The 13,042-nt window shown below is 50.1% G+C and overlaps 1 protein-coding gene and 1 long non-coding RNA gene across 2 annotated transcripts in view; one reads left to right on the top strand and one right to left on the bottom strand.

The window, feature by feature from the left end:
- Positions 1-4,629: 4,629 nt before the first annotated feature.
- On the bottom strand, positions 4,630-8,957 carry LOC308488894. Its single transcript, XR_013991989.1, has 3 exons — positions 8,882-8,957; positions 8,622-8,742; positions 4,630-4,872 (listed from the first exon to the last, which is right to left on the bottom strand). It is a non-coding gene; the product is annotated as an uncharacterized lncRNA (long non-coding RNA).
- Positions 8,958-9,351: 394 nt separating this feature from the next.
- ASIC2 (acid sensing ion channel subunit 2) overlaps positions 9,352-13,042 on the top strand; it is a 972,995-nt gene continuing 969,304 nt past the window's right edge. Inside the window, exon 1 of the mRNA XM_081029196.1 lies at positions 9,352-10,434. Within this exon, the coding sequence (XP_080885322.1) occupies positions 9,880-10,434 (555 nt within the window). The 5' untranslated portion in view covers positions 9,352-9,879. The remainder of the gene's footprint in view (positions 10,435-13,042) is intronic.

Raw genomic sequence — 13,042 nt, 5'->3', positions numbered from 1 at the left:
AGCAGTCTCACCGTCAGAAATAAGGAATTCATCCAGTGTTCATTTACTCACAAATTCTTATATTACTGAGCCCCCCGCCCCATGTGCCTCATGATGGGGTACAGACTCCAACAAGCCAGGCAGGGTTTCTGTCCCTGGGATGGGGGTGGAGGTTAGGGTCTTTAAAGCTGTGAGAACAACAGATAATTCACAGGGAGATGGGCAAATTTCAGAAAATGACTAGGACTGAGAAGGAAAGGAAGCATGTGATGGGATAGTCAGTGGGGTGGAGGGTGGGTGGAGATAGGCCAGCCAAGGCCTCTCTGAGCAGATGACATGTGAGAAGCAGCTAGCTGTGGGGAAAATGCAAGTGCAAAACACCAGAAACCAGCTTGGTGCGTCTGACAGATAAGAAGAGCTCCTGATGTGTGGCTGTGGCTGGCTCTGGGTGGAGTCCGCATTCTGCCCTCCATAACCCCATAAATGAACAGGGCTTTCCAGGCCCCACCCCTAGAGATTCTGATTCAGTGGGGCATAGGGGCTGGAAAGGGAAATGGAACAGGGATCTGCAGGTTTAACAAGTGTTGGGTAATTTGAATTCACCTGGCCCTGCCATCACACTGCTCCAGCAGATGGTGACATGGGGTTAATGAGCAGAATCCCAAATTCTAACTCATTTTTATCCCATTAAGTATGCATTTATGATTTGGTCAAGGCTCGGGTCAAATTGCAGTGGCATAGAAAGCTGGTGCAGGAGGAAGCCTCAGCAATGATTTAGCACCAACGAGGAAATGGCACAGATATGTTACATGGTTGTCTGAAGGCCACACAGCAAGTGCAACCCATTCCAGGGCTCAGATCAATTGGCAGCTGGAGCCCCAAGAGTCCACTCTTTGTGGAGTGGCTTCTGTAGTTTTCTCCTGGAAGAAATAAATAAAACAACTATAACTAAAATCTCAATAAAGTATGCATTAAATGCCCAGCTTTGCTTAATGCTCCTCCCTGGTATACTCTTCGTGACAAATTATTTGCTAAATGTAAACTGAGGTAACTAAATGGGAATACCGGTAGTTGTTATACAAGGTATTTATTTATAAACCAACCAACGACAGGGAATGCTTTGGTTTATAATAGTTGATTTTTTTTTTCTTTATGGCAACGACGAGCCAGGAGGAAAAGTTGTATATTGAGGCCCCTCTGAGTTGGAGATAATGTCATCTGTATATTAGAAAAGAATGTGTGTCTTTTTTTTCTCTTTTAATTAAGGAGTGATGGTGGCAGCAGCATGTATCTGACATGTGTTAAGTAGCCAATTAGCATTTTAGCTGATTGTAGATCTCAGCTTCCTAACCCTCCTGCCTATCACTATTTGCAGGAGGTGAGAGGCTGCGCTTTGTGCCTCTCGCCTTCCTTGGGTTCCCCAGAGTTGGAAGAGGGTCTCTCTCCTTGCATCTCAGAAAAGCAGCCTCTGTGTCAGGGAAATTGAATAAATCCATGTGTTCATTTATTCATTCACATGTGAATAAATATACCACAGCAAAACTCTGAACGCATTGTCTAAGAGGGTGGTTAAATTGCATGATTTGCAAATAAATTTATCTGGAAAGTTCTTTAATGTTTAGTTTTACACTTAACACTTTTCCTTCTTTAAAAAGACCACAATTATACACAATTAGGGCAGTACCTGAAAGTGTGGGCCAAGTAGATCCAATCTAAACCTAGTCGCCATAACCCCTACACATACCTGCAGTGTATTATAAAAGCAAATAGGTATTGCAAATATGATTGGTGAGTGGCATGTTTAACCAACTGAATGCCATACAATATTTTTTTTTTGTTTGATCCTGGAATACCATATATTTATATATGGCTGCTAAACCATACTGCTAATTGTTTTTCTGCTTCTGAAGAGTATAGCCAAAATTAATTACAAAATAGCTCTATTTAATTGACTCAAAGAAAAATAAGCTTTAGTATCAACAGTATACTTATGTGAAACTAAAATTTAATTTTCTTTCATCTGCCAGAAGACCAAATTTTCTTAGGCGGTGTGTTCGTTCTTGATAAGATTGTGAAAAGTCTTTCATTACCTTTTAAAGTAATATGCCTAGAAAGCAAAGATTCTGTGTTTTATCAAAATAATTTCCTATGTTTTATGTTATCTTTATCACGTCTTTGATTACTTAAGAAAACTGAGTCTTTTTTGAAAAGACCTAGGCTTCTTCTTTTTTATTTTTTACAACTATGTAACTCTCTGTATTTGTCTTTAAATTCTTTGACCCTTTGATTAAATGGATAATGTATTGTTTCACAGCGACTTATGATTTTTATTTTCAGGTAGGCAAAAGTGGCAAAAAAGCCTTATTAATGAGGCAAGTACACTCGGAGACATGGAGTGGACCGATGCTGACCCCGGGGTGGATAGCTGCCTCTCCCTACACTGGGCGAAGGCTTTTATTCTTGTGGATAGGACGTTCTCCTCCCTCTCCCTCACCTCCCCTTCTATGTCTCCTGTTTCTAAAGAGCAAGCACAAGCCCGCCCATTTCTGACTGACACATCCGGTTTCTAGGACACAAGTGCAAGCCTGCCCATTTCCCACCATCCGTTTGAAAGCCCACTAAGGGGGGCCCAAAGCGTGATGCAGGTGTACGTGCAGGCTTGACCTGTGTGCCGGTGCACATGCTCTGAGGGCTGGAAATGGGGTGGTCTCCACGGGCAGCTCACCTCGACCTTCCTGCCTACTCTATCATTCCCTGCTCAAGAGTTTGAGATCCTGAAACCTTTTAGGAAGGGGGTTGCCAGTCTCCTGTATCTACTTCCTGCTGAGAGGGGGCCATGTTGTGGTCAGGGTCTCCTCCTCTTGCTCTCTGTCACGATGGAAGAGGTGCTGCCCCAGCGCTTTCTGCAGGTGGGATACGGAAGTCGCGAGCGATGGCTTGGAGAGGGGACTGGTACGGATTTGGGGAGTAAGTCCTTTGAAGAGTGGCATGAGATATTGTTGGATGGGGGAGTGTCTGCGCGAGCATCTGGAGTTTGATGGACCCTAGGCCGGAGGCGACAAAATGTGTCAGCATATTCAATAAGCAGGGACCGAAAAGAAGCATGAGTAGAATTCCTAAGAGGGCCTAATAAAGGCAAAAGCCAGGAGAACCAGGACCATGTCTCGTCCCAGGTTAGCCATCCCTGGGTAGTCTGGGTATGAAGTTATTTTGCCTTGTCTAGAAAGTATTGGATGTCTGCATTAATTTGTCCTAAACGGTTGACCCCAAGACAACATCATTCCTGCAACATAGCACATATTCCCCCTTGTGAGGGAGTAAGGATATCTAAACCTCTTCTGTTTTGGAGAACCACTGCACCTAGAGAGTTGATCTGCCCTTGTAATACCAATGGAGAGTCCGTGATGTGTTAGTTAACCCCTGCTAATTCAAGGGAAAGATTCGAATAAACATGGTTCACGGAGACTGCTCTGGTGATTCTGGCTGCCACACCTCCTGCCATGGCCATTGTGCCTAGTGCAGTGAGTAAAGGGACAAGTACAGGGGCCCTTTTGCTCCCTGGGTGTGGATTTGTATAAACTGGTATGGGATGGGTTGATCCTTGGAGGCCAAAATGATTTTGGGAAGTACATAAACAAGGGTGCATAATCCAGTCCAATTGGTAGGAAAACAGGTATATGTGGAGGACCCACAGAGAAAGTCAATGCCTCCCCCAGGGGAAGGCATCCTGACATGTGGTAGTCCTCCTGAGAGGTGTGGTTACCTTGATGTGTATATTTCCAAAAATAAGTGGCAGCAAACGAAGCAGCGATAAGGAGCCCGAAAGATGGGGTGTCATTATATATTCTGTTATTAGGGCCTTTCCAGAAGAATAACCTCCTAATGGTGTCGATTAGGGTTCGATTTGGCTGATCGGTGTAGACAATGTAACAGTTATGTATTCCAATGGTCCCCAACTGAAATTTGCAAGTAGGGCTAAATGTGAGCATCCTAATGGCAAAAACGAGAATGGTTATATTGGCTCCATAAGGATGTATTAGGAGGAGGGTTTAGCCTGCTCAGGCCTATAGGGGGGCTAGAGAAAGGATCTAAGCTGTGGTTATCTGGATGTATATGAACGGTGAGATTGCAGAGCGAAGGGGAGAGTGAACCCACCAGTGTCCTGAAACTAAAAGGTGGAGAGCTTAAACAAAGAGGGGCCTGAGTGTTCAGCTGGACCCCTTCATCTGTAGCCCCTATACTTGGTTGTGAATAGCTCTGTTTGGTCCCCCTGCCAATGTAAATGCTGGGTATTTCCCCAGCCATGGTGTAGTCCCCTCTTACATGGGTTAGCCCCACTCTTACACGGAAGCTGGCCAAGATGAGGTCCCCGTCCCCTGGGTAGGGATGCAAATCCAAGATTCTCAGGTATAATTAGAATTGCTTAAGTTTCAAAACTTCAGAGCTGCTTGTAAAGGGGGAAGAAAAAGAGGGGGAGTAGCGATAGAGACAGGGAGAGAGGGTGGAGATCGTAAGACCTATCCGGTACAGGGTCTTCACTGGAATATTGGCTATGGTTGCGGAAGAAGCAGTGGTTGATGAGGATTCCAGGTGAGGCACAAGTGAAGGGAAACACGAGAGCTAAAAGGAGGCTCAAGAGAAAGGTAACAAAAGGTAATTCCATGGATATGGTCATTAGCACTTCTCTGGTAATTTGTTTAGTAGTAGCTTGAGGGCTTCTAGGGGCTCACAAGCTACTGTGGTTTAGGTCTTCTATCATCTGTTCACGGCTTTATCTGGGAATGATGAATCCTGCTAGATATCCCCGGCAACTTGACAGCTTGACTTTGGTGATCCGAATCATGGCACCAGAAGATGTTTCTGGGAAAGGCAGGTTTCCTCGGTTCTTGTCTCCTGGAAGGAAAGAATTCGGTCAAGAGATGGAGTCAGGCAAAAGCCAGCAAAAAGGTTTATTAGCAAGGCAAGTACACTTCGAGACATACAGTGGTTTGACCCGACGGGGGGTAGCAGCCTATGGTCTTCTTTAATCATGTTAAAACCTTTTGATATTTTTGACAAACTTCCCCAAAATCAAGTTCTAAACGAATTCTTGTTGACCTTGAATTAATTTTGCAATATTCCAGAGGGCCCCTGAAACATCTCAAAAGACGTGTTCTCTCTCCTTATAAAAGAGAGATATTGAACTAATTAGGCTTATTTGATATGTTAAATTACATGGGAAACATGGTCAAATAAGAAGTGACGCTAAACTTTCTTTATCGTATATTTGTACGACATTCCTAAAACTATGATGTGTCCTTATATAATGGTGTCAGTCATAATTTTAAAATACATATCACAGGAATAACCAAATGTCCTCATCAATTGCGTTACAATGAACTCTCATCAGATCTTTGACCGTGACCATTTTTAAGACTTTTGTTACTTACAGACAGTTATTGTTTTACTCTGATGTTTTTGCAAAAGTTCCTGCAAATGTGCTTCACCTTCAAGGAGAGTCATGGAAGCACAGGTTTCTGATAACTAAGATCAGTTGGCCTAATTGGGCTCAAATTGAAAAACAGCCTAGCAGCAGTTTCTAAATAAGGGCTTCTCAAGCAAGCCACGCTTTAGGGGAGAAGCCTGGACTAAATTGCCTGCTGCCTGCCCTGAACAGCCCACCTGCACTGTGTTCCTGCTGGCTGAGCCAACCCTTATAAAGGAGTTCTTGGAATCATATTTCAACCAATAGGACTGAGACTTCCCCCATCCAGTTGGATCTATGCAGCTATATCCTTATTTGCATTTTCACTGGCCAATCAGAGAGGCTCCACTCTGACCAATCAGGACAGTGCTTTTTGGACCAATCAAACTGTGATGATTTGAAATCCTCATTTGTATGAGGACAGACCAATCAAGGATCAGAGGGGTGAGGACTTCTCTCTCCATAAGTTAGCTTCTCTGCGGGCTTGGGGTGTGCATTGTCCCTTTCTACTTGAGGTTGTGTTTCACTGTCTAGAGCACTGAAGACATCTTGCCCGACTGGAGCACAGCAGGCTGAGAGGAGGGGACCAGAGCTGCAGAAAGCTGCGGAAAGCCGAGGAGAGCCGAGAAGAGTCATCTAACCGGAGACAGGCCTGCCCGACGCCCGCCTTGCTACCTTACTCTCTGCCCCCCTCTCCTGTTTCACAATCGTGCTACTTCATAATTGAGCTATAACACACTTGAGCTTTTCCACAGCTGTGCTGTATATCACAATGGAGCTGTTTGCACTGAATAGTTTCCTCCCTTACCACGCCCCACATTGTGGATTCCTGTTGATGTTGAATTGGCACCAATAACCATCAGTTGACTGCCAGGTGGGCTAAAGTCCTATCCTAGGCTTTAATACATTTGAATGATCCACCAGTAGGGCCTGTTGCCCCATAGGCCAGACTGGGGAACCCTGTGGAGACATCCAATGCTGTAAAGTTATAGAAGTTGTGGGGGACAGCCACTGCCCCAACTTTCAGCGTGGATCAACATGCTATGCTGCTGAGAACGCCACCTGGGAGAGCCATTATCTACTAGAATTTGCAATGGAACGTGCCACCGGGATGGGTGAGTTACTTGGTACCCCTGGGGGAGGGGGAACTAAACAGTCTCCACTGCCGTTTTGGTGCTGCAGACTGGCCCTGTTGAAATGTACTATCCTTGGAATGGAACACACACCATTGAGAGGGGAGGAGATGGGGTACCGGTCAGTGCATCTCATGCCTGACCATGTTGCTTCCCTGGCAATAGGTATGGTATGCACACCAGGTCAGGTTCCTACAGCTGCCAATCTCCTGCTCCTCAAGGCCAGGTGGGCACTTTCTGTTTTCCACCGGTACAATCATTTGGCTGCTTTGTCCCTTCCATTGGCCTGGAGGACATGGGGGCACAGAAGCCCTTACTAAATTCAGCCAGCGAGGCTTAAATGATAGCTAGCAAAGCCTGTCATTACCGAACACTGAAATGTCTCTAATGAGGAAAGCTGTCCTCCAAACTAAGATGGCCTTGGACAATATCACTGCCTCACAAGTAGGCACTAGTGCCACTATCCAAACGGAATGCTGTGTGTTCATACCTGGTAGGTCTGCGCATGTAGCATCTTTATTAAGTCTCATGAGGACACAAGTGAGTGAGCTGAGCTCCAACCTAGGAGACTTAATAAATTAATACTTCGGATCATGGGGCTTTTGGTGGAAAACAATTGTTTGGGGAAACATTATCTGAATGCATGCTTTCCTCTTGAACGTACCTATACTCGTGCTGTGATATCTGCCACTAATGCAGCCAGAGAGCTGCCCCAAATGAGTCCCCTTTATGCTAGTGAAACCCCTTACGGACCTCTCAGGGCACATTGTGGAAGAGGTGGGTGGGTAGGATTGGAAAAGCAGTCGTAAGGGATGGAGTGTTGGAAGAGGTCATCGAGAGGAGGTGACTGTGGGTTGACCCGTGAGCTGGCCCCGGGCAATCAGAGGCTCCTCACCCCCTCCCCGTCCTTGGATTGTACATTCCACTTGCCTTCCCTGCGGCTGCCCCAAGGACACAGCCTTGAGGGAGTAAGGTGCTGAGACCATCTGGGTGGTATATGGGATGGAACCCGGTTAAGGCCACTATATAAACTTTTAAGTTTCTGGCAGGCAGGTGTGTGTGTGATGGGGAAAGTGGGGTAGAAATGCTTGCCCCCTTCCTAAATTTGGGAAGGAGTGTTTTGGATCTGCTTTTGGAAGCTGTGGTTTGGAGGCAAGCATGCCTTAGTTCAAGTCCCAGCTCTGTCATTTAGCAGCTGGGTAATTTGGCCAGGGGACTTTTCTTTTGTGAGCCTTAGTTTCCTCATCTGTAGATTAGGTGTAATAACAGCACATACCTGCCAAGATGGATGGAAGGGTTAAGTGAGATGATAAGGCACCTTCACCCAGTTCCTGACACGTGAGCCTCAGTTTTGGCGCCCGTTTTGAAAACCCGGTGTCCCATCCAGGCAGCCCTACAAGCAGGGGTCGGAGACCTCTGGCATGGAATGCATGAGGTTGACTCGCCTCTGTCATTTGTGCTTACTGCTTCTGCTCTTCGGACTTCCAGGATCAATAAACCCCTGATTTAATGTCACGTGTTGCCTCAGAGTGCACCGAGACACTGTTCTTAGATTGGATCTGGTTTAGCAAGAGGGTAGATGGATAGAGAAATATTCCAGAGTAGCTACACACCAGGAGGGACATCCCCTAAGCTGCCTTCTTCTCCACGTGTTCCAAGGAGTGTCGTTTAAGCTTGGCATAACCTGGGGACACCAGATTGGCTCAACAAGGCGCCTCTAGGTGGCTTTGCCCCAGCTTGGCAGTGTGCACTGGATTGGCCACTGGAACTTTGAGTTCCTTTCCTCCTGATGAGGATTTAGCTCATTGACTCCATAGGTTCCAGCCTTTTGATCCCTGGCACGGGGTAAGCCACACCCATTTGCTAGCAGGGGCTGACTTCCAGTGGATTTTCAGGAACAAGGAGGTAGGTGGCTAGACGCCCAATTCTTCGCTCCCACCTATAGTTCCAGCTGTGCTTCCATCTGGCAAATTCTGGGGCAGAATACTCTCTCTCTCTCCCTCTCCTCCCCCCCCCCCAAAGGGAATGAATGCAGCCAGCCCTACCTGGAACCCCAGCTGTCTTTTTCAGATACAGAATCTCCAGCAGGTTCCATAGGGGTGAGGGATACTTGTTGCTCTTTCTCGGGGGCTCCCGGGGACGCCTGCTCCCTGGAATGTCCCCCTCCTGCCGGCAGCAGAGACACTGTGATTTTAGATTGCTCCTTCCCTTCCCCGTTTCCAGCATCCCCCCTCTGGAGACCCCAGGCTCAGCCTTCCCCGGGAGCAGACATTGGTGCAAAGGAATGCTGCCTGTATCCTCATACCTGGCTCCTGGGAGTTTATCAAGTGCCTTTCTGCCATCTGTGGGGGCGGGTCGTCACGTCCTCGCTCCCAGGGTTGGTTCTCCACCTGCGGGGAGAAGCCCCCACTAGCTCCCCACAAAATAGACCACGGAGAAACTTTCGCCAGGTCCCCCACCCCCACCGGCTCTGCCCCCCCCACGCCCCACCCCCGCCCTTCCCCCAGCAGCCTGGTGGAGGAGGGGTGCGGCAGGCCAGCTGGCTGTGCGCGCTCAGGGTCTCGCTTTTCTTCCGGGAGGCGGCGAGACCCGAGTCCCAGTCCACGCCGCGCGCATCCTGTGCAGCCTCCCGGTGGGTCCTCGCTGCTCTGCGGCCCTGCGCTGCCTCCTCCCCGAGGCGCTCGCCGCGGCCGCCGGCACTTGGAATTCTGCCCAAAGAAGGGGGCCTGGAGGAGGAGGAGGAGGAGGAGGAGGAGGAGGAGAGGGACGGAGCCGGCGGCGGGAGAGCGAATCTGGAGTGCAGAGCAGCCGGGGAGAGGACCGCGGCGTCCGCAGTACATCAGCGCGGCGCCCTGACACCCGGGATGGTTAACGCCGGGCATCCTGCGCTGCTTACCAGGCTCCGAGCTGCTCAGCGACTTGTTTGAAGCATTTTCTCCCTTGCTCTGGCTTTTCATCTCGTCTCGAGTGGCGTGTGTAGGGGGGAGGACTTTCTTTCCATTGGCTAAGCTCTCCCTTCCCACCCACGTCTCGTCCACATCACCTTGGTGTCTCCCTAAATAAAACCAGCCCTCCTTATCGCCTGGATAAAATCAGGAGCTAGAGTTTGAATGGGTTTTATATAAACACTCACCCCTGCCAGCTGGCGGCTGGGCTGGCAGGATCAACTCCCCGCGCCTTGCCTGACGCTTGCCTTGGGTTCTCTGCCTTGAACCTCCAGGTGGAAGCAGAGCTTGAGGACTGGGCACTCTTCTCTGAAATTGGATCAACCCGAAGCCAGTGGCGGAACCGCACAGGGTCCCCATGGACCTCAAGGAGAGCCCCAGCGAGGGCAGCCTGCAGCCCTCTAGCCTCCAGATCTTTGCCAACACCTCCACCCTCCACGGCATCCGCCATATTTTTGTGTATGGACCACTGACCGTCCGGCGGGTGCTTTGGGCCCTGGCCTTCGTGGGCTCCCTGGGCCTGCTGCTGCTGGAGAGCTCAGAGAGGGTGTCCTACTACTTCTCCTACCAGCATGTCACCAAGGTGGATGAGGTGGTGGCCCAGAGCCTGGTGTTCCCGGCGGTGACCCTCTGCAACCTCAACGGCTTCCGGTTCTCCAGGCTCACCACCAACGACCTGTACCACGCCGGGGAGCTGTTGGCCCTGCTGGACGTGAACCTGCAGATCCCAGACGCCCACCTGGCTGACCCCGCCGTGCTGGAGGCCCTGCGGCAGAAAGCCAACTTCAAACACTACAAGCCCAAGCAGTTCAGCATGCTGGAGTTCCTGCATCGCGTAGGCCATGACCTGAAGGATATGATGCTCTACTGCAAGTTCAAGGGTCAGGAGTGTGGCCACCGAGACTTCACCCCCGTGAGTACTTGGTTTTCAGCTGCTTCTAGCCCTTGGTTCTCTTGAGAAGTGCCAGGCTGGTGGTCTCCTGCTTGGCCTGGGGTGTTCCTGTGCTTGGGAGCAGGACAGAGTCGTACCTCAGCGGCAGGCCAAGAGAGGAGTTGGCCAGAGTTGTTGGAACGGGTTGGAGAAGTCTGCCTGCTGGGATGGACCACTGTTGTCCGGTCAGACGTCGGGGGCGAGAAGGGGCTCGCCGTGGGGGTTCATTTCTCCAGAGGTGCTGAATTGGCCTCCTCCCTGTCAGAGGGAGGAGGCCTGATTTGTCTGTTGTCCAGGGCATTTGGTGTCTGAGCTGTGTGATTGGAACAGCTTGTCATTGACGGTGTGGCATTTCTTTTTTTCTCTCTCTCTGCTCGGAAGTGCCATCAGGCATTGCATCCTGTGGGCTGGGCTGGAGCTAAAACCACCAGAGAAGGGGGTGTGGGGCCCCAGGAGGCCTGGATGGTGACAGTGGCTTTGGGAGCTGGCTGGCGCAGGTGAAGCTGCAAAGGTGTGGACGTCTCCTTGCTTCCTTTTCTTGTGTGGACGCTGAGTTCCTTGTCGGGAGAGGAGAGACCGGGGACCCTGGGTCTCTGCTGGTCTGGTGTGAGGTCAGAAGCAAAGAGATGTGCAGGCACTTGGGCCAAAGAAGAGGGTGTAGGCGGAGGCCAGGGTGTAGGATGGTCAGAAATGCCTGTGAGGGGAAGGGGTCCAGGCTGGCTTGTCTGGGAGCTTCAGCTGGTAACCAAATGGCTCGGTTTGCTGGATGTACAATCTCTTAATGTGGCTGCGAGAGGAGTGGTGTGGAGAGGGGTGAGCAGCTGTGGGATTGGAAAGCCTGGAGGAGGAGTGTGGAGCTGAGGAAAGAGAAAAAGCAGAGGGGATGGGGCTCACATTCAGGATGGGGCTTCCTGGAGCGGCAGAGAGAAAAAGGAGGGGAGGAGAGCTATTGCTGCTAGGTTCCTCTGTTTGCCCGATGAGTGGGCTGCTGGGCATAACTTGGCAGAACAGGTCAGATTGCAGCTGCAGATAACTCCTTGCATGAGGGGCTGTGGGACCCCCCAGAAGCCCAGTGTGGCCGCTTGTCCCATAGGTGTGCGAGGGAGAATCCAGAGCTTTGGAGTTTCAGCACCTTGAGCCAAATAGCGATTGTAAGTTCCGGATGGCCGTGCAGCAGTTGCAAATGCACTGGACTCTCAGTAGCACTTGTCTGGGGTCCTCTGCCTAATGACGGCGTACCCTCCCTTTCCCATGCTGTACCCATTCCCCACCTGCTCTCTGGTCCACTGCCTACCAGCCTCTTGCTCTGAGTTGCTTTTAATGCTACAACCAGTTTCTGCCCACAGACTCTGTGCTTGCTGTTGGCGTCTCTGATTCTGGGAAAGCCCAGAGTGCGGGGTGGACGAGGGGGCGGGGGGGCACTGCCCATTGCTGCATCCTTTAGAGCTCGGTTTCCTGGGGGAGCTGTTTTGTGTCATCTGCTTTAAACATTGTGGGGGGAAAGCACGACAAAATCAGTAGTAGTGTTTGCTCAAGAGGAAGTGAGTCTGAGCTAGGGGGAGGGACCAGCAGTCCTGAAAGCCCTTGTAAATAAGAGCACGCAGGATTCCAAAACATGTCATGCACAAATCGATGTCTTAGCTGGCTTGGGGAGAGATGGGGAACATGCCTTATTCGTGGAGGCTGTAACCATCGCTATATTCCACCCCATGCTTTCTAGTGCTGTGGCAATGCTCAGCTTCACCACTGCACCATGCATCTCAACCTGCACTCGGCGATTCCTCTGTATGCCTGAACACACACGGAATACACAGCAGAGAGGGTGGCCCAGAGAGAAACTGCAGTTGGTCTCATAACCACATATCCAGCTAGTGGCTCCTTCTCCATGCATGACCAAGTTCCAGTGTCAAGTAAAGGTTTTTTGACCTTGGGCTGCTGTTTTGCACTTGGCCCATTATTTGAGTTGCTGGGGTCTCAAGAGGCTAACGATCGGGGCCATCAAGCCTTCCCTGAACCGCTGACCTCTCCAGGATGTGTCTCACAGAGGGAGGTTGCCTGTGCATAAGGTTTGCTACTCAGTACGTGGTATGTTATTATCTGCCATTCTCGCCGAATTCAAGACTCATCTGGTTGAGTGTCCCTCCTGGGACAGACCCTCAATGTGTGAGCTTCCCCAGGACTGAAAAGGGGAATGAGATTTAGGGCTGAATCGTCAAGCTGTTTAGGGACCCATTCCAGGAAAGCTGGAGAAGCCCCCGGGTGGGAGGTTGGTCTTTTTTACCTGTTGACCATAGTGAACAGCCATGCTGAGCCTCTTTTGAGAGGGAACATGATGGCAAGTTTGTTCTGAGACCTTGCAGTGAGGGGTAAGCCTTCCCACTCCCCCCTCGTCTCCCTGTCCTTTGGGCCTGGGGGGTAGGTGAGCTTATTTTTGGGCTCCCACACCACAAGAGAGCCTTGCAGGTGGTTGTGGGAGAAGTGGGTTCATTGGCCTCTCTCTCATTCTTTTTGCTGCACACCCCTCTCCATCTGACTAATTTACTAGGCTGTACCTTGGTCGTCCTATGCTGGGCAGCTTCTATCTCTAAGT

Source organism: Rhinolophus hipposideros (assembly GCF_964194185.1).
Source record: "Rhinolophus hipposideros genome assembly, chromosome: 20".
In the NCBI taxonomy this organism is placed as follows: Eukaryota; Metazoa; Chordata; class Mammalia; order Chiroptera; family Rhinolophidae; genus Rhinolophus; species Rhinolophus hipposideros.
Note: the sequence above shows the minus strand (reverse complement) of the source record. Positions and strands in the feature narration are given on the sequence as shown.